The sequence below is a fragment of the Nipponia nippon genome, unplaced genomic scaffold (genome assembly GCF_047370975.1).
Source record: "Nipponia nippon isolate SJK-2023a ecotype South Korea unplaced genomic scaffold, ASM4737097v1 scaffold_4, whole genome shotgun sequence".
In the NCBI taxonomy this organism is placed as follows: domain Eukaryota; kingdom Metazoa; phylum Chordata; class Aves; order Pelecaniformes; family Threskiornithidae; genus Nipponia; species Nipponia nippon.
In genome coordinates, this window is record NW_028262358.1 from 13692562 (window position 1) to 13713096 (window position 20535).

A 20535-nucleotide genomic window follows, 5' to 3' on the forward strand; every position below is an offset into this window, starting at 1 on the left:
GTCGCCCCCCGCGCTGCGCCGGCCCCGCGGCCGGACACGGTACGGCGGCGGTGGAGGGGCCGGCAGCGGCGGAGGAGGGCAGCGGCGGCACGGACCGGCGGCCCCCCCCCGCCCCGGGACTACAACACCCACAGTGCCCCGCGGCGGCGGCGGCGCTTCCGGGCGGCGGCGGCGGGGCCTCCCCGGCGCCGCGCCCACTGGATGGCGGTGGCGCGGAGCATGGGGCCGGAGCGGGTGTGTCCCGAGGAGCCGGGGCCGCCGGAGGCCCCCGACGGCGCGGCGGGCTGGAGCGGCGACGAGGAAGAGGAGGAGGAAGAGGGGGAGGGGGAGGAGGAGGAGGAAGGCGGCGGCGGGGGGTACTTGTACCAGCCGCTGAACCAGGAGCCGGAGCAGGGCCCCGGTGAGGCGGATCCCCCCGCCGCCCTGGCGGGCTGCGCCGAGCCGGGCCCCGGCCTGCAGGAGCGGCTGCAGGTACCGCCCGGGGCCGGGCCGGGCCGGGCCGGGGCTGGGGGGCAGCGGGGCAGCCGGCGGGGCGGTCCCGGGAACGGGCCGACCCCCACCCCCGCTGCCCGCCTCTCTCCGCAGATGCTGAGGCTGCACCTGCCCGACCCGCCGGCCGACAGCGAGGAGGAGGAGGAGGAGGAGGCGGCGGCGGCGGCGGAAGGCGCGGCGGCTCAGAGCAGCCGCAGCTCCATCCCCATGGATGCAGGTAACGGCGTCTCCGGCCGGGCCCCCCCGGCCGCCCCCTGCGGGGCTGGGCCGCGGCCTCATGCCCCCTCCCTTCCCAGAGCATGTGGAGCTGGTGAAGAGGACGATGGCCGGCGTGAAGCTTCCCACCCTGGGCATCCCCGCCTGGGCCAGCCAGATCTCGGAGGACCAGTGGAAGGACGTGGTGCAGCGCACGCTGCAGGCCCGGCAGAGCCTCGGCGGCCCCAGGCCCGAGTGGAAGTGAGGGCCGAGCTGCGGCGCGGGGGCCGCGGACCAGCGGCCCGCTGCCTCGGAGCCGGGGGGTGACGGGACTTGCCAGCATCCACCTTCCACTTTCTCCCACTGACGTTGTCCCGCTTCCCGTCCCGCTCCTCTTTCCTGGTTCTGGCTGGCGCGTAAGTCGCTGCGATGTCCTTGCGTTGGCTTCCTCTGCCTCCCAGGAGCCCGACCGGTTTCCGTACCCATGTGCGCATGGAGGGAGGGGGCTTGGCCGGCTTTGCCCAGATTCCCTTGGGACAAACACTGGATTTGCCCCCGTGCTGTCAGTGCTGGAGGAGTCCCTCTCCATGCTAGGGCCCCTCCTCCCAGGACAGGGGCTGAGCGCTGGAACATCAGAGGTGGAGTCCAATGTGTCTTTCCAAGAGATCGGTTTTATTTAGTTCTGTACATACAGGGACATCTGTACAAAATCCAACACTTTCATACTATGTAATGCTCTACTGAAAATAAAGTACACCATATGTACATATGAACTGTAAGCAGCTTAATACTTGTGTCCAGGGGGTGAATGCAGTAGTTAGTTTTGCTCATTCCCTCGGGAGGAGGGAGCCAGGTGAAGTGGAAGAGGCAGCTCCAGTTCTGTCCATTTGGCTGATGTGGGGAAAGGCGTAGGCAGAAATGAGCAGCACTAACGCTAGAAACCGAGTGTTGAGCAAGGGGCAGCTGTAGCGTGGCAGACGCAGGTCTGCGTACGAGCGGTACGTGTGGCGGAGGGGGTGAACGCGCTCCCCCCCTTTCTCACATGGTCCCCTTCTTCCAGGACACTGGAATGAGTAGGCAGCAAACTAATGGCAACGTGAAGGTACTAAGCGTAAGTTCCCTGACCCAGAACAAGACACACAAAGCTATGAGAACATCAAAGCCGTACAGCACGTAGTTGTGATGCATTGCAGTCCTGCACATGGCACAACCCCGGCAGCATTCCTCCGGCCGCGCTCGGGGACTGCCGGCAGCGACGGACCATCTGCAGGGCAGCGACGGCCTCTGCGCACCAGAGTCTCTGTTCCTTCTGCAGGCGGAGCAGCCCGCGGCAGGGAACGGCAGCCGCTGCCCAGCAGCAAGCAGGCTCGAGCGAGGGCACGCATGCTGTAGCACTCTAAAAATGAGGTGGTGGCTTATAACGCAAGGCGAAGCGGATGAGTTGGAAAGCCTGTACTGTAACGGGAAGAAACATCCTCCCCCAACCCGAGCCCTGCTGCGGGTGGCGCTCGGCCGTCCTCGTCTCCGCTGCGCCCCGAGACGCCTGCCGCTCCCGTGCGCCATCCGGCATCACCCAGTGCACGTCTACGCGCTGTGCCAGGCGTGAGGTAATTGATTGGCAGTTGACCATGAGCTCGGACTAATGTTCAAAATAAGCAATAACCTCCCTGAGGTGTTTCGTAAGTCTCCTGATGAACTGGCCCATTGCATGAAGCGGAGGGGAGGCGGGGTCCTGCGTGACTGTGGGTGATCTTGCACGTGCTCACGCTTGCCAGCTGCTCCTAAGAGATGGTGGCATGCCTAACGAGGGCCGAACTGAAAGAGAGCTAAACAGGGCAGGGGGTACAGAATACACGGGGAAAAAACAAGCTTTGTTTGAGTTGGAGGAAAGATGTGCTGCACACCAGCAGTAAGATTAGAGGGGACGAACCTCTGACCTGGGAATGGTTTACTGGTGAGGACAAGCAGATACACCAGGACCTACTGCAACATCCCATGATGCTGCAAAGCAGTGTCAGACTAGCACCGGCCCCGTAAGCTCCCTTGCACTACTGCAAACCCACTTAAGCTTATGTGTCAAGAAAGCAAGCGCAGCAGGTAAGAAGCGAGGAAGACTCCCTTTTTCCAACCATCTCCCGGGCTGCATCAAAAGCAGCGTGGCCAGCAGGCCGAGGGAGGCGATTCTGCCCCTCTACTCTGCTCTGGTGAGACCCCACCTGGAGTACTGCGTCCAGCTCTAGGACCCCCAACATAAGAAGGACGTGGACCTGCTGGAGCGGGTCCAGAGGAGGGCCACGACGGTGATCAGAGGGCTGGAGCACCTCTCCTATGAGGACAGGCTGAGAGAGTTGGGGTTGCTCAGCCTGGAGAAGAGAAGGCTCCGGGGAGACCTTATAGCAGCCTTCCAGTACCTGGAGGGGGCCTACAAGAAAGCTGCAGAGGGACTTTTTACAAGGGACAGGACACAGGGTAATGGCTTTAAACTGAAAGAGGGTAGATTCAGATTAGAAATAAGGAAGTTCTTCACCATGAGGGTGGTGAGGCACAGGACAGGTTGCCCAGAGAAGCTGTGGATGGCCCCTCCCTGGAAGTGTTCAAGGCCGGGTTGGATGGGGCTTTGTGCAACCTGGTCTAGTGGAAGGTGTCTCTGCCCATGGCAGGGGGGTTGGAACCAGATGATCTTTAAGGTCCCTTCCAACCCAAACGGTTCCATGATTCTATCACAAGCCAGCCTCTCCGAGGTGGCACCTTGGCCTGGCACTGAATCTGCACCACAAAAGGTAAGGGAGGAAGCCAGATCACAGCAGCACCCAAGTGCCCTGCAACCCCCTGGGCTATCAGCAAGTGCGCTCTAAATGCTAAATTAGCACAACAAGTCCCTGATGCACCGTATGATAACTAACAAGGGCCTCTGGCCACAGCAGGTGCCAAAGTAACAGGGCGAGGCGAACTTTGCTCAGAGCACCCGCGGAAGCAATTCAGCAGTAGCACCTAGCCATTGATCATAAAGAGGAGACAAGTGAACACTCAGAAATTCAGCCTGGCCCCGTAAGGTGTATCCATTGCTTCCACTAGTTTGCAGAAATGACTTTAGCAGCACAAGCTTCCTGGAAACCCTGGCCACTGCAGAGCTAAGGATGGGATACGGCGACAAAGGGAGAGCTGCAGGAGTATTTTAATTGAGCAGGTAGAGGAAGAAAGCAGAAGTCAGTGGCTGACGCCTGCTACAAAGCGGGAAGTTAATTCTGGGCCCACAATTAACCCAAGACACCAGGATGGAGACAAGTCAGCACGGACCAACACAAACAGCTGAAGGAATTCACTTTCCCACAAGAGAGCTTCTAAGGATGCTCTAAAGGGAGGGCTGCAATAGTACGTAGTGCTTGCACCCAGCTTTACTGGGGGTGGCGAAGCACTGAACCCCCACTCCACTGACAGGGGAACAGAACAAGGGGCTTGAAGCAAAAGAAAGGTGTAAGCAAACATCTCCTCCACTGTACAGGAGACCCTCCAGCTGCAGAGCTGTACCCCAAGGCAGGGCAGAGAGGCAGCAGAGCCCCCACAAACTCTGCCACGCACTCCTGCCCTGAGCTCAGCCTGGCCTCCGACCGCTGCAGGGCTTGGCTGCACAGGCAGCACGGGGGCAGGCATGGCAGAGATGGGCACCCGGGGCTTGTAGCGGCATGCTGAGCCACGCGCGGTAGTCTCTGGCCAACACAGAGCCTGTGTTGCAGGGCAGCAAGGCTCTGGCTCCCAGGCAGAGTAAGAACCAGGTGGCAGCTGGAAATGAAGCGACTCCTGCCTGGGCTGATACAATCGCAGGTCAGGCAGGCTCCCTTCACACACGCACACCCGAGGTGGTAAAGCAGGAGGAAGGAGGAGAAGCAGGAGGACATGACAGTGGTGAGATACAAGTTATAACCTAAAACCAGGTCTACCCTGGAGGGATGCGGATGGAGTGGAGGACAGGCACAGCTCACCATGTTCATTCCTTATTTATACATGAGAACCGAGTGCATTTCCGTGACCCCTGGGGGAAAGGGATGGGGCAGAACTTCCCGGGCCAGCTCCTGAGCCCGTCAGAGAGCCTCCTGGCTTGAGGTGAGAAACTCTTCTGCTCTCTTGTGGGCCTCCAGGGCTTTTATAGTGTAGACATCCTGAGGAAGCTCAGATTTCCGGCGCAGCAAAACTTTCTCCTTCTTAATGTCTTTCAGCATCTACAGACAAACGAAAGGAGTCAGGGATCGCTAGCAAACGCCTTCACCCCTCCAGCCTCCCCATTCTCTGACTCCAACCATTCTAGGATATGCTGGGTGACACCGCAGCATGCTGCGGAACAGGCTGAGAGCCAAACACAGAACAAAAGGACACAGAAAAGTCCCACGTGAACTTTTTCCAGAGTGGGAAGGATAGATAAACTCCACTCTTCAGACTACGGGTCGATCTCTAAAGATCAGGGATTAGAGCAGGGGCATTTACCCTCAGAACACTTGGAAAGAGCCAGTTCTGGCTGCTGGACCCTGGACTGACTCTGCTTATGTCCTGGCTGGTCTGAGAGTAATTGTGGAAGGACCCTAGTCATCTACGCACCTGCACAGCCTCCGTCTCCACCGTTTTCTTCAGTAGCTGTATATCCTCTGCAGTTGGGGTCTCCGTTTCCATACAGCAGACAGGAGGCAATGGTGGAGGTGCGTAATACATAGGGTACTGCAGACAACACAGACAGCTGGAAAGTCAGCACACCATCCAATACTGAGCCTTCTCCCCCAGCCTCCTAACACAGCATGGCGCACTTCTTCCAGCTGCCCTCTCTGGCACCCGCAAAGGTAGCAGCAGGTACCTTTAGTAGGTAGACAGGAAAGGAGCATCTTCTCCTACCCATTCCTATCTGTGCCCTCTGAGCCACAGTACACTGCATGCGCAGCCGCAGCTGAGAGAGCAGTCCATAAACACGTACATGCTCTCTATAAGGCATTACTTAGAGGTCAGTGCTACAGAGGGCCAGGCTGGTAAAACACTGCCAGCATCCCCAAGACACTGGGTTTTGGGAGGGATGGGCCACTGCTGCAGCTGGGTGCACAGGACTGAGATCAAGTGCTAGAGTCTGCTCTCATGAGCTGAGGAAGCAGGTCAAGACCCCCAGCACATTCTTGTCTCATTCATTCTAGGTCCTGCTGTTACCCACCTGGGGGTTCAGCCGGGCCAGCTCCTCTATTTTCTGCCACATTTCTTCTCGTTCCTTCATCCTGAACCTTCCCCTGCAGGGAGAGAGAGAGCGCAAGCGTGAACTCCCAGGGAGAGCGCAGCTTTTGCCCACAGGAAGACAAAAGCCAGAGACAGCAGAAAAGTGCAGGTGAGGGGAAGAGCTGCTCTGTCCTTCAGAGACCCCTAATTCTATCTACAGGTGAGATGTGGCAAGAAGATGAGACACGCTGCAGCTAGCAGGAGGCAGGCAGGCACGCTCCTCGCTCACCTCAGAGCACATGGTGGCAGCAGTAGGCTGCAGTGGTTAATTTTTCCCTGGCTTTGTGCTGCAGGAGTGGGCCAGAGCGACTGGTTTCTGGAGTAAAGCAATGACACCAGTTTGGATGTCAAACACACATCTTCCTGGTGCCCTACAGATGCAGAGGGACAAACTGCCATTTCCAATAGAGCTGGGGCTCAGCTGCCCGCAGTTCCCTCTCTCTCTGGCCATAACACACCAGAGAGCTGCCCAAACCCCCAGGCACAGCTCCGGAACTTGGCAAAGATTTTGGCACAGACCTTAAGTGACCGTTCAACCGGGCCACCTGTAAATCCCAGGGCAGTGAACGTTCCCTGCAAACAGAGGTGAGCATCCACCACTCCTTGTTATTCTCTTCTACATTTTAAACATCTGCACTAAAATCTCTGCTTTATTTTTGATTTTAACTAACTAGCTGGCTTTCATCCCAGCTACTGGTCTCTCTAGTGCCCTATCTATCCATGCTAAGGAAGTTCTTATACTCTGTAATCACCTCACACTCTTGAAATATATGTAAGAAAGGAGGCTAAAAATGAGAAGGAAGCTGCCAAGCATTCAAGCAGCAGACTACTCCATCAGAGAACATAGGGTCAAAAAACCCAAACAAACCCAAACCCCAAATGAACAACCCAACACCTCATTTTCTGACAGAGATCTGGAGATCTCTCTGCAGGGGACTGTGACCAGGAATTAGCACTGATCTTCCTTAGCTCTTGCCTGACTCATCCCCAATTTCTCCAGAATCCTTTTTAACGTCTGGTAAACAGAAACGTACGTATTACTCCAATCTTGCCACTGGAAATGTAGACCAGTATGTCTGTCCACAAAGGCCCTCTCATTATGAAGGCCACTGCCCCTCCAAAGCAATGGCTACTTTGCCGGTATCATGTCTACCACCGTGCCATGTATGGGTGTAACAAAGCTCATTTTGTTTGGCTGGACCACATTGCATTGCTGGTCTGGTACACGGTGAGCCACGGGCACCCATCCAGCCATTCAGGTCCATGCATCTCCAGCACCAGTTCTTTCCTTTCAGATCACCAAAGCAGTCTGAATAGCATCGGGGAAGCCCTCCATTCCTCATCGCACTTCGAGATCCACCAGATTACCCATCACATGCTCAGCTGATATTGCAAAAGACCACCTTGCAAAGAGAATACCCAGTCTGAACAGAGCTTCTAAAAATCTGAAAGCTTTACACCCGTGACCACTCTTTTCAGCCAAAGAAATATTTCCAAAGAATGAAACAAAGTTTCATCTTTATTTTGATGGAACTTTGACTTAACTGTAGTATTACAGCTGTCCAACATCCCTCTGTAGGGGAAACTTCCTCCCAGCCTCATCAATTGGCCTGGCTTTACCTCCTACGCTAGGACATTTCCATTGCCATTTATCTGAAAGCGTCACTCATCCACGTGAGTCTTCCGAGAATCCTCTCTTCTAAACAGGAATGCCTCACAGGACAGCGCTGAGTCTACGGGAGCAGCACCCCCAGCCCTGCTTTCCAGGTGATGTGCACCTCATCAGCTCCCTTCATTCCTGACCCCGTTACCAGCAGTATGAGAAAGCCACTGGCAGGACATCTGGAAAAGAGCAGCTATACTGGGAGGTATCTTCTCTTCCCGCTGCTGTGGCCTGTGCTGAAGGAGGCAAGGTAGCTGCTACCAGAGAGATGTCCAGTGTCAGGGTGGCCCCAGGGCACGCTGACACCGCACTTGAAAGGCAGCGTTCAAGGCCCTCACGCTTTTACAGAAGGGCACGTTCAGGATGAGACACTGTCTGCCCGCCCCAACCTCCCCACTGTTTTCTGAAGGGTTCTGATAACTCAAACAGCTTCAAGATGTTTGCGGAGATTAGTAAGGCGCAGTCAGTCCATCTGCACTGAACAGCAGAGCGCCTCCCCACATGTCCCGGGGAGAGCCTGTCCCTCCATGACCAGCCTTGGCTGCAGCTGCACAGCCAGGGGTGCCGCGGTGACAGGCCTGAGCTCACCTCACTCGTAGGCACAGTAACTAATTAAAAACATGGCCAAGCTTTTTCTCAGCAGGCCTCTCAACATCTGGCTGCAGCCTAATTGTGTACCTACAAGCTCTCTCCTTTTCACTGTTTCACATTTACCGGCTTTGTTCGCACGTGCAGCCCTTCCCAAGCCTGCTGCTTTCTAGTTCATAGCACAAGGTCTCTAACGGCTCATTGGGAAAACACTTCACAGGCCCCTCTTCCTTCTTCTGTCTACGCTAAAGAAGCCTCACTGTTTCAGACTCGTCAGTCTCACTGGATAAGGCCAAAGTCTTGTGGAGGGTAGGAAGGCTCTACGGAGGGATCTGGACAGGCTGGATCGATGCACTGAGGCCAACTGCATGAGGTTCAACAAGGCTGAGTATGGGGTCTTGCACCTGGGTCACAACAACCCCATGCAACGCTACAGGCTTGGGGAGGAGTGGCTGGAGAGCTGCCTGGTGGCAAAGGACCTGGGGGTGTTGGCTGACAGCTGGCTGAATACAAGCCAGCAGTGTGCTCAGGTGGCCAAGAAGGTCAATGGCATCCTGGCTTGTATCAGGAACAGTGTGGCCAGCAGGACCAGGGAGGTGATAGTGCCCCTGCACTTGGTACTGGTGAGGCTGCACCTCGAGTCCTGTGTTCAGTTTTGGGCCCCTCACTACAAGAAGGACATCAAGGTGCTGGAGCGTGTCCAGAGGAGGGCAATGAAGCTGGTGAAGGGTCTGGAGCACAAGTCTGGTGAGGAGCGGCTGAGGGAGCTGGGGTTGTTTAGTCTGGAGAAGAGAAGGCTTAGGGGAGACCTCATTGCTCTCTACAACTACCTGAAAGGAGGATGTAGTGACGTGGGGGTCGGTCTCCCAAGTAACAACTGATAGGATGAGAGGAAATGGCCTCAAGTTGCACCAGGGATGGTTTAGATTGGCTATTAGGAAAAATTTCTTCACCAAAAGGGCAGTCAGGCACTGGAACAGGCTGCCCAGGGAAGTGGTTGAGTCCCCATCCCTGGAGGTATTTACAAGACGGGCAGATGTGGTGCTTAGGGACATGGTTTAGCGGTGGACTTGGCAGTGCTAGGTTAGTGGTTGGACTTGATGATCTTCAAGGTCTTTTCCAACCTAAATGATTCTATGATTCTATGAAAAAGCAAGGTATCACACAGTTAAAGGTCAATCCTGCATTACAGTAATCCAGCCAGCATTCCCACAGGCAGCCTTCGGCACACTGCTTTCCTCCAGAGGCACTTGACATCACAGCCTCATAGGTTTTCATTAGAAAAAAAAAAGTACTATTTCTACTCAGTTTAAGTCTCCGCACTTGAAAAGAAAACAGCAATTGACTGCAATGCCACATTACTGTCCACCAACAGGCATGGCCTGCAGCCAGCTCTGCCAGGGAGGCCGCAGAAATGAGCTGCGGATGCAGCATGTCTCCTCCCCTTGAAGGGAGGCAACAGGACCTGCTGCTCACCAGAACAGGTCGCAGCACTCTGCGGAAAGAAGAGCAGGTAGGGAAAGTGCAGGAATGGCACCCCAAACTCTGAGGCAGACTCTTCAGCTATGAAATGGTCTCGTTCCACCAGGGAGACACAACTAAACAACACTTTTCCTGCCTGTGAAACATGCTTTTTCTAACTTATTCTATTACACTCCAGAACATGCAGCCACAGTGTTAAGTGCACATGGATTTACCTGTATTTCTTGGATATTTTAAAGACATGGAGGGAAAAGATGACATTTTCACAATCGACTTAAGCAAAGAACTCAGGCACACTGCTCTAGGAAACCCAGGTTTCTAATCCACCTTCCCAAGTGCATGCTCTTTTCCCCCACCGTTGTCCTACATCGTTGTCCAGTCCCAGGCCCCTTGCCCAACAAACCCTGATCTCCTCATTTCTCCTCCTCTAATTTCTTCCCTTTACCTATCCCATCCCCACTATCCGTTGACATTAAGAGTAACACTACCACCGCCACCACCACCCCACAACCCGGCTCCTCACTGTACCTCTGCCCACAGTCTCTACCTCCTTTCTACCTCCTTGCCCAGACAAGCTGCACTTCCCCCCAGCCTGCTGTCCTACCCCATTCCCTTCTGCCACCCATTTCCCTTTCTAGTTGTCTCCCAGCCTGTCCCTACAGACCTTTCACAACGTTCTTTCCCAGCTCTAGCACCCCTTCAGAGGGGGACCTTTCCACACTTCTCGAGCCAGGAACAACTGGTAATGCTGTGCTAGAGACAGCAGAGTCAAGCCTTCTTGTTTTTGCCCAAAGGCCTCCTTAGCTGGGTCCCTGTGGCAGGGAAATCCCACTTAGCTGAGGATCTGTATCACGCTCACCGTAGGTAAACTCATCTCAGATTCAGCTGCTAAAAGACACTGTTACATCCCGCCCACCAAGCTTTCAATTGACATTTTACCAAATTTGGTTATTTAGGAGAGCAAAAGGTACATCCTTGATAAAAACCCAACACAAGGTTTTCTGAAGCATAATTAGGCAGAGAGGCACTAGAGAAAAAAAAAATCATTTTAACAAGAGCAGGGAACAGTGCAGCTCTACCCATCCACTTCTTGGACAGCTCTGAGCTGCTTTGCCGACCTTTTCCAGAACAATCCTCCATCAGCCACAGACCAATGCTGGGAACAGTCACCCTCAGCTGGTCAGCATGGGTAGAAGCTAAACAAGTAGAAAAAGCTCCTGATGGAAACACCAGGTAGATCTCATAGTAAATGTGGTATCACTGTGACTTAAAATACATGTGCAGACATTTGTGGGCTTCACAAATGTCCTGGAATGGGAAAAAAAATCTTGCTTGCTCCCAGTTTATATGTTAACAAAACCTTAACTTCTCCATATGCAGGTTACCCATCCCCAAGCTCTGATTCATATCTCAACTTCGTTATTTATTACTATTTCACAAAACAACTGAATGTACCCCAGAGCTCCCCACTGCCAGCAAAGGTTAGCCCTGCTCCCCGCAATGCCATGCTTGTGGCAGCCCTGGCTCATCCAGGAATGAGAAGCACTATTTTATGTCACTAAGTCTGCAGAAAACAGACTCAGAAAAAAACCCAGAAGTTTCCTTCTAGCTTACTGAACTGACTCAGCTCACCAAGGCAAGTCATACAAGCACCAAAACCAGCACAAGGAAGCAGAAAAAGTGGAGTTTTCTCCTCTTTACAGCATCATGGCACAGGTACTTGCTGAGCTCAGATTTTATCCCCACCATTTGCTCTTTGAAATTCCAGGTATTATTCCACCTTTATTACTGGAAAATTGAAAGCGTCTTGTGGTGTGAAAGATGCATTATGCCCACTGCAGCAAAGCTCTTCAGAAAAGTCTTTCTAAAGCAGCAGGATTCCACTGGTGTCACTATGACGTACGTGAACTGGTAAATATTTCCAAGGCAGAGCATAAGCATCTCTGCAAAGCTGAGTATCCTTTACATCGCAATTTGTTTCCTCATGACCCAGCAAACTCTGTCACTCTTCCAAGCTACCTGCTTCAGCAGAACTGAAAGGATTTTTATCAAGGCACACATTTTACCTCTTCTCATCCCTACATGCATTTATTGCTGAGGAATCCTACTTTTTGACAAAATGATTTGCACCACCTTTCCATTTCCCCTCTGCCTAGTGGCATCTGCCATCTGTTACTGTACCCCAAGGAGACTCCGGGATGAGCTCGAGTTACTTGGCAAGAATCTCTTACTCACTTCTGCTTCTCTGCCTTGTATTGCTGCGTGCAGTCATCAAAAAGCTTTTGGTTCATCTCCATGAACAGCTTCAGTGCATTATAGATCAGCCCGTGGATCGTCCTGCAAAGAAATGAGGAAAGGAGAACAAGTCATGGTGGTATCCTCCAGGTTCTCAGCCCTGAGTTAGCACCAGCAGCACAGACAAGACCTAACAGCAGCAGCAACTCATGTATTACAGCGACGTGACAAAAGATTTTCACTCAGTCCCAGCTCTTGGCATGGGAAACCCCCCTCCACAAACACAGCAGAGACTATCGCACAGGGAGAAAGAGATGAAGAACAAAAAGACCACTGGGACAGGTCTGCTCTACTGTGGTCAGACTAATGAGTGCAAAAATAGGCATTCACGCATTTATTTCTTGTAGTTAGAAACTGGAAAGGAAGGATGCTAGGGACCTACTCAGGGCTCTTCTCAAGGGGGGCTTTACCTAATCTAGCTTTAGTGCCTCCCACAGTTCACCTTGCATATACACAATGACTTTTTTGGGCTGCCCAGTATTCAGTCATGTGCTTTGTCACTGAGCTGCCCCAAACACAGACATTCAACAGCCCTGTAGAGATGGGAAGCAGCACAAAGAATACCACAGAAGAAGAGCTGACTTTGTGTCAGCAATTTATGGATAGGTTGCACTGTGAGTGAGCTCTCTCTGGGACAAGGACTCTCCCGGGGAATAAAAACAAGTATTGAAGCTGTCTCTGAAATACCTGGCCCAGAGGCAAAAGACGAGAGACTCAGTAGACTGAGCTCTGTGCCTCGCCAGCTCTACAGATGGAATAGGGAAGAGAGCTACAGCCCTACCGGACTTATGCAGGCTGTCTGACAAAGTGTCGGAGTAGACAAGCTACGGGAAAGAAGAGGAGAATCTGAGGTCCTCAACCTGCCCTGAGAAGATGCGGCTAGTGCTAAAACAAAGACAAGGAGAAACAAGAGGAAAACACCTTCAGGACTTCTTCTGCCATATCACTGGGAAGGAGATAAGAAGAAAAGACAGAAACAGCAGAATCATGAATCTTGACTGGTGCAAGAAGGAAACAGAACTGGTGAAGGGTTTCAGACAAGAACATAAAGTCCTTTTCTGAACTCCGATCAGGAGGGCCAGTAACACTGAGTGAGAGTGTGCCTGTGCACATCTGTCTGCACGCACACGTGCACATGTGCGCACACATCCTATATGTGTGTGCATGCATGTATGTGCCCGTCTGCACATGCATGTGCCTGCTGGTGCACATGTGTGTGTATCCGGGTGTTTGTGCGCATTCGCGCCTGCGTGTCTGTGTCCACCCCAGTCTTTAGGGCACCCTTGACCGGTGGCTCAAGTTCGTGCTTCCTGATACAATGAAGAGAAGGAAGCAGTCAAAGAGCAGACCAGTGGGGAGCTCTCTGCAAACAACTTCCACCTCACAACCCTGTCTTTGCTACCACAGTATACTCCTAAGCCTTGGACTTGCCCAGCCTCCCTAGAATTAATTATTTTCCTTTTTTCCCACCCTCTAGAATAGGGGAAAGTGACTTTTTTTTTGTGTTCTTGTGGTTTTTGCTGGAAGATTTTAGGATCTCTTCTGTGGACTGAGTATTTTTAGCTAATTCATTAAAAGGAAGTGAGTTTTACAACTGGAATTAACCGGGTAAGGAATCAACTGAAGAAGCAGTTGGAAGAAAGGAAGTTGATGGGAGAACCATAAAACAGACTAGTATCAAGGAATCAGACACGGGGCAATAATTTGAGATGGGACATCTGCCCAGTTAGTTCTGCTTTCTCCTTTCTTCCTGTACTCAAGGAGTCAGGCACTGCATTAGCCAAGGTCTCTGGTCACGGAGAGCATATGGGTGATCATTAGTTAACAAGCAGCCAGAAGTTGGCTGGAAAACCTCCAAGAGACTGGCAGTGTTAGTGATATGCAGGTATCAAACTCTGGGTAGACTCAATGGCCCCAAGGCGGGTCATTGCAGGTGCCTGACCCCTTGCAGAAGCAGGCCACTGTGGTCTGCTGTGGCACTTTTCCATGCTGATATTACTAACAACCCCTCTGGCTCAGCACCTGGTGTCACCGAGCGCCATGCGTCATTGCACTGTAGCAGCATGTCCCAAGATTGCTCGTAGGTCAAGCAATCCTGCATGCACAGCAAGTGCCAGGGCATGCGGAAAGACCTACTTGTTCCAGTGACTCTTGGAGTTCTTGTAGAGTGCTGGAAACATGATCGGGAGAATTTTGGCTGCGTTATCGCTGATCAGGCTCATGATATATTCGTTGTTCCAATAGTACAGCGCTCGCTCTGCCACCTGCAGTGGGAGAGAAAGCCGTCCTTGGAGAGGCTCCTTCCAGTAACACCTGTGGTGCACAGGGAAACTGTGCAGTGCTGAGGCCAGAGCTTGCCACCACCCAGCCGAGGAGCAAATGCTTCCCCACAGCACGGGCAACAGGGCTGACCTTTCCCAACTTCTACAAGGCCATTCATCCCTGCTGCCCAGCCTTCTTCCCCTCAGCCTCTGTCAGAGACTTCTCACTTTCCTGGGGAAAACCTCACGTTCTTGACTAGGCAAGCCTATCGTCGATATACTGATGACTCCACCACCCTCTACACAACACTTGAGGACACTAATGTCATCCACTCCAGGTCCCAGCTCAGACTAGCTCCAAGCCTCCTTCATTTCCCCAGACTGTCCTCTGTAAAGCTCCATTCCTCCCATTCCTCCCTGGCCCTCCCCACAAGAGAGTCTCTCTGGGCTTCAGAGCACACTTCAGTCACCAGGCCCACAATTCATCCCCCTGATTCAGTAAAGGTGAAAATATGGAAAATCTTGGGGCAGCCATCCTGCTCTACCAAGACAAACAAGTCTAACAAGTTTCCACATAGTGATAGATTCAACCACAATTCTTCATATTTAACCACAAATCTGGGCAATGCACATCACCAGGCTAATTTCTGCATTTAGTGCTAGCTTGAGAATGGCTTAAAAACCTAGGAAGAGAGACATCCAGTCTCGGTTTTGTATTTCAGATGATGGAGAACTCACTATATCCCCTTAATGTATTGTTCCACATGAGTAAACGAAGCGAAACTCACCTCGTGTTCACTTACCTAGCTTTGGTTTCCAGCTATTAGATCTTGTTAAGCCTTTGTCTGCTAGATTAACACACAGTCCACTCAGAGAAAACTCTCCCCCGCTAAGGTGTTCAGACTAACATTCCTATTTTTGCTCTCAGACAAGCTGCAGACATAGAGACTGTTCAGCCTGACTGTATGGGACAGCTTTGGGGTTAATTTTCTTAGGCTGTAAAGTGCTTGCACCTTCTCCAGGTTTTTCAGTCTTGTTTTTTAAAGAGTTGGCAGCAGATGAGAGCGGCTATCAAGTACAGGATGCCTCTCCTCCAGCCTTTACCCTACTTTATTCAAGCTCCTTAGCTTCCTATGGTAGCTCCTTCCACACCTAAAGGTCATGTTAGTCTTTTAGTTCCCATCACCACACCAGTAATCCATGTCCAGCTGGTTTCCATCAGGCTCCCCCAGTCCTTTCCAGGAAACAGTGATCTTTTACATACACATGTGACCTAGACTGACCTAATTTTTGGCTTGTAAACCCATGACTTTGTACCTCCCTGTACGAAAAGACAGACTGAAGCCAGTCTGCCTCACTGTGCAGTCACACTCACTCTGGGGGAGGGCTATGTCACTATTTAACACCCCACCCATACCTGGGTCAGCCATGTGTTTCACCAGCAAGCTATCTTCTTCCTGGGCACTCTTCATGGCAACCTACACCAGTGAGCCAAGAACACCTCCTGAGGTCCTGCCATCCTGGACATTTTAAACCTTAGGACTACCAGCCACAGAGATTGTTTTAGGCTGGTACTACAGCCAGCTTCCCCTTCAGTGGGAACAAGGAAGCAGCAGACTCTAGCACTTTTTCAGTATACCTCACTACCACTTACACCAGAATAATACGAAGTACCTTCTCTGCACACTCTTTGGTTGGCCTCCGTCCAGTACTGCAGCCAGCTTGGTTTTACTCCAACAGGGTGACACTGGATGGATCTACTCTACATTTGCTAGCCAAAACAGGAGGTGGCAGAGAACCTCTGCTCCAGCCTGCTGCAAGACATGGCGCTGAATAGCACGGTGCAGCAGGAGGGGCTCCACCGATCTGCTTTGTTTTCTCTTTGGATGAGCTTGCTCTGTGGTTGTGGTGAGGATTCTCACTGCCTCCCACCACATGTCACCCCAATACTCACCCTGGTCACACCTCCACGTGCCACTAATCCACAAAGACAAGCCCAAAAGCTGTGGTGTCACCCTCACATGCCAAGTGGATTATAAGCCAGTGCCCTGTCCCCTCCCTGAGCTGTAACCCACCTGGAAGTGTGGGCTGGAGACACACTTGGCCAACTGCCTGAACAAGGGCTCCATAACTTTCACAAACTCAGATGGCTCAATCACGTCCAGGATCTCTTCCAGCTCATTTAAAAACATCACCTCCTTGGGACTGTGAGTTTTCGGCCAGAACTTCAGCAAGCCCACAATCACCTGAGCGGGGAGGGTACAGAGACAGTGTTAGAGGCTGAAAGTTAACACCAGCTGTGAAATAAATTTTTAAGGGTCTGGTCACAAGAGCAGAGGGGAGGAAGTAACAGAAGAGACTTTCTCAGAAAGTCAAGGTGGATTACCAGGGAAGAAAGAAGAGAAAAGCCCAAACTCTGCCAAGTTACATGCAAGACAGCAGCACTGCCCAGGCTGCTACGATTCTGTACTACAAGCACAAAGCTTAGAACCACTTTTTTCCCCAAACACAGCTTAACACGGAAGTCTCAAATCAGAGTGGGCAGCAGCTGGCAGATGGTGCAGAGCAACCATGGAAGATCAATTAATAAAACTGGAAATGCTATGAAGAAGGTCACTGAGGAATCATTATTCGACACATCGCAGAGCTTGAACACTGGGGAGCACCCAATAAATAATGCAATGGATGGGTTTGGGACAAGGAAAAGAAGCACCATTTCACACAAAAGTAATTGGATCACGGAGCTCATTCTTGCTAGACTTTGTGGAGACTCAAAAGTCCGAACAGACTCCGGAAGGGAGTAGACAAGTTTATGGAGGTTACGCCTAATGGTGATAATTAAATATGACAATGCAGATGCAACTTCTGGCTGAGTAAACTATAGCTTACTGGAAGCATATACTAGGGGAAGGACTATATCCCACTTGATTTTATTTACTTATTTTTAATATTGCTTCCTTCCCTACACATCTGCTTCTAGACACAGTCAAAGGCAGGATCCAAGATCCTGCAGACCTTCACTCTGTTGGAGCCATTAGTACGGCATTTACAGAAATGCTAACTCTGTGGACACTAGATTCAGACACAGCTGGCGGTAGGAGTTGCTCTTTCAAACTCTGGATACTTCAGCAACCTGATCCTGGAGCCAGCACGAGGAAGTTCACAGCAGTGAAGGGAAAGGAGTGGGCAATGCAACAGCAAGATTAGAAACATCTGAGCATTATTTTCCCCCCAACTCAAGGCTTGAGAAGCCAACAGTTTGGTATCCTCAGTGTTTGTCATTACTCAGGTCTGCCATTCAGGCAAGAGTTAGCTTCAGTGACTCAGATGTAATTTCTCCTACAGCTAAGGCGGTACAAGGTGTGTCGAGTCTGTCTTTGCTATTACTGAGCACGTCTGAGGCCTTGCTCACCTCGCAGTCATTCAGACTGCTGTTAACGCAAGAGCTACCATGTCAAGCCTTGCTGAGCAAGCTTCTGGGAGGCCCGCTCTAAGCGAGTGTGGACCTAGTGAGTGATCTGGCCTCCTTCCAGCACTGGTGGCAACACCTTCTAGTGCATTCAGAGCCTTGCTGTTGCACAAGCCCTGTAATTCTTCAAGACTTCAGTAACCCCAGCCATCTCGGGAGTCTATTCAAAACCTTCACAACCACAATGCTTCAACAGGACACAACCTGTGGCAATATGGCCTCGGTATGTCTGGTTGAGACCTAACGCAACACCCACTGAAGGTAATGAAATTGGGTCATCCCACTGCTTTCCTCAAGCACCAAACCAGACCTGGGTCTCTAATCCAGGGGCCAATAACCCATTACCCAGGAAGCAGTGATGAGCTATGGAGCTTTACTATTTGAATAAGCTGCAAAATGAATCCTGGAAATATTGACAGATTTCTGTTTCTCTCTTCTCCCTCACCCTACAGTAAGGGCTTTGGCAGGAGGCTGTCAGGCTGGATGTCAGCCACAGGAAGTACTCAGCATGATCAGGAAGCCACTTTACGCGGTTCGTCTCAGAGCAGGCTTTTGGGAACACAGGAAATGGAGGACCCACATTTAAAGGAAAAGCTGGGAGGTCTGCTTCAGCACTGCTGGTGTCAGAGCTGAGGAGCCAGAAAGCTGACAACAGCTGACCAGCTTCCACCAAGCACAGTCAGGCTCACCACGAACTCACACATTTCAGCCAGAGAACAGAACGACCTCAGCTAGCGTTACTCATTAAAATGCTCACACTTTCTGGTGCTCCCTGCTACAGTGACACAAGCACCGTGTTCTTTGGCCATCTGCTGTTTTGAGGCTGTGAAGCTCAGCTCTGTAGAAGACATTTCCTGGCCTGCAGTGGGTGGAGAAACACTTGTCTCCTGCTTGCACCCTCTGCCAAGCCAGCATATAGCCTGGTTAACCCTGCAGGTCTGCGCAGCCAGTAACTGGAATATGCGAGGTCCCCATCTACACTGCTCACACATTTTTGAACCTGCTGTTTCCCAGCACTACATCCTGAAGGCAAATGCATCTATAATGTAACTTAACAGTATGGACATAGCAAACTGATGCTAGAGCAGGAAGGAGAATACTTTCATCAAGGAACAGTGGCTTGCCTAAGTAGACTTTTGTGTCCCAGGTTCCTAACCTCATCTCCACAGTTCTTCAGCCAACTCCGGCAGTCTGGAGTGAACTCTTATTATTTCAGGGCTCCCATGAGCTCACACTGGTTCCATCAGATATCAGATGGCTATGTGTTTTGTCTCTGCAGCATCTGTCACTAGCTGAAAGCTCTGCCCTGAAAGGACAGCTTGCTATAGTGTTCCTTCCGCTACATCAAGATCCGAAGCACAAAGGAAGACTATAGCCCACCTTCTGGAAGCTTTCAGGAGAGAATGCTAAAGGCTTGCACATGAACAGCACAGACTCTTCTGCCCACAGGGTACCAGGCAAACTCAGTAAACAATCCAGTTGACTCCCAGCCTCTTTAGCCTTTTTTCACCCTTGCTGTACTCTAAGGAAGCAGTGAAGCTTTTTTGGGACTTGACTGACACGCAGAGGTTAAGCAAGACTACTCACTGGCTCTGTCAAGCTGCTGTCTTTCTCCAAGAACTGTACAACACAGTACGCCAACTGTAGGAAAAAAACATGGCAAGATTAGAGCTTCCTCAAGTGTACCTGAGATTAAAGTGCCACCACCACCCTCGGCTGGAAGTCACATTATGCCCTCCACAGTGTGTGTGATGAGCAGGCAGTTGCAGCTCCAAATGAATCCAGTTCTTCTGACGGCAAGTGAAGGCTCTAAGACCAAGCAGGCAGGGCCTAAGCTCGGGACATTCATGCAGCATAAAGGCTAAAACCTGAGCCACCTAGAGCAGTCCGCAGCTAATACATTCAAATGCAAGCACAGCTGCACACATGGGAAGGAACAAACCTGACTATCACAAAGCCCTGCCCCATAAAAACAAGGCTGGGAGAACAGACATAACTGCTCAGTACCCACACTTTTTCACTTCCTAGCCCGAGTCCTGATCTTCTCTACTCTTCTATTAAGTATTCTAAATTGCAAGAAATTAATCTCTATACCAGCCTAGCAGCCCAGCACACTGATTTCTCCGCATATCTCAGCGGTGACTAACAGCTGACACATCGCACGCACAGGCTGATGACTGTAGCTCAGAATTTTATCTCTCTGGTTTCAGCAGGGCCCCAATATTTCACAAACTTCCAGCACAGAAAGGCAAAGCAGGCCACTGCATTAAGTCAGCAGGAAATGGCGGGATACCCTCCTATCAGCCAGTGGCAAAAAGCATACACGAATACATACAGGCCCAGGCATCACAAGGCTGGGACAAACCACTGCAGTAACGGACTAGTGCAGAGCCCAAAACATCTCACAGCAAGAACTTTGTACAACACAGTAATGCAGCCCGGTGAATAGCTATAAGCAAGCCTGAACAATGGCTTTTGCAAGAATCACATTCTGCCCTGGGAACTTGAAGCACTTCTCACCTGTGGGTGGTAGACACTGAGGGACTTCACCTTGTGCAGTGGTAACAAGACTCTGATGAGGAACATTTTGTGCTCTTCCTTCAGAGGCAAAGCAAACCCATTGATTATGCTGAGAAGAAACAAGAGTCTCGTTAACATCTTTACCCAGCAGAAATACAGTATTTATATCACCTCAAAAGAATCAGTGGCTTGCCCTAGCTCTCATTAGTCACTTGAGAAAGCACCCACCAGAAGAAGTGTGGTTGCTGGGGCCCAACCTGCATACCATGCTCAGCGAGAGTGTCTCCTCAGCAGGCACGGCAGGGAAACGCCTCTGATGGGGACTG

The 20535-nt window shown here is 51.6% G+C and overlaps 2 protein-coding genes across 4 annotated transcripts in view; one reads left to right on the forward strand and one right to left on the reverse strand.

Annotated features, from left to right (window-relative positions):
• The first annotated feature begins 174 nt into the window (after window positions 1–174).
• Window positions 175–1454, forward strand: MEA1 (male-enhanced antigen 1). Its single transcript, XM_087776653.1, has 3 exons — window positions 175–471; window positions 586–709; window positions 789–1454. Exons 1-3 carry the CDS (start codon window positions 202–204, stop codon window positions 950–952), a joined length of 558 nt encoding a protein of 185 aa, XP_087632779.1. The 5' UTR covers window positions 175–201; the 3' UTR covers window positions 953–1454.
• PPP2R5D (protein phosphatase 2 regulatory subunit B'delta) overlaps window positions 1339–20535 on the reverse strand; it is a 32408-nt gene continuing 13211 nt past the window's right edge. For 2 of the 3 annotated variants that reach the window (XM_087776642.1, XM_087776643.1), the window contains exons 9-16: window positions 20210–20318; window positions 19277–19330; window positions 16296–16466; window positions 14096–14223; window positions 11900–12001; window positions 5873–5945; window positions 5278–5394; window positions 1339–4904 (exon numbers count right to left, since the gene is read on the reverse strand). In XM_087776642.1, the coding sequence (XP_087632768.1) occupies window positions 4767–4904; window positions 5278–5394; window positions 5873–5945; window positions 11900–12001; window positions 14096–14223; window positions 16296–16466; window positions 19277–19330; window positions 20210–20318 (892 nt within the window). In that variant the 3' untranslated portion in view covers window positions 1339–4766. The remainder of the gene's footprint in view (window positions 4905–5277; window positions 5395–5872; window positions 5946–11899; window positions 12002–14095; window positions 14224–16295; window positions 16467–19276; window positions 19331–20209; window positions 20319–20535) is intronic. The other variant, XM_087776644.1, reaches the window with a different exon arrangement.

Bases quoted from the DNA above. Each gene is read 5' to 3' on its own strand.
- MEA1 (XM_087776653.1), top strand. From the start codon at position 202: ATGGCGGTGGCGCGGAGCATGGGGCCGGAGCGGGTGTGTCCCGAGGAG. The intron at 472-585 runs GTACCGCCCGGG...CTCTCTCCGCAG, and splicing joins GCCTGCAGGAGCGGCTGCAG to ATGCTGAGGCTGCACCTGCC. The intron at 710-788 runs GTAACGGCGTCT...CTCCCTTCCCAG, and splicing joins CTCCATCCCCATGGATGCAG to AGCATGTGGAGCTGGTGAAG.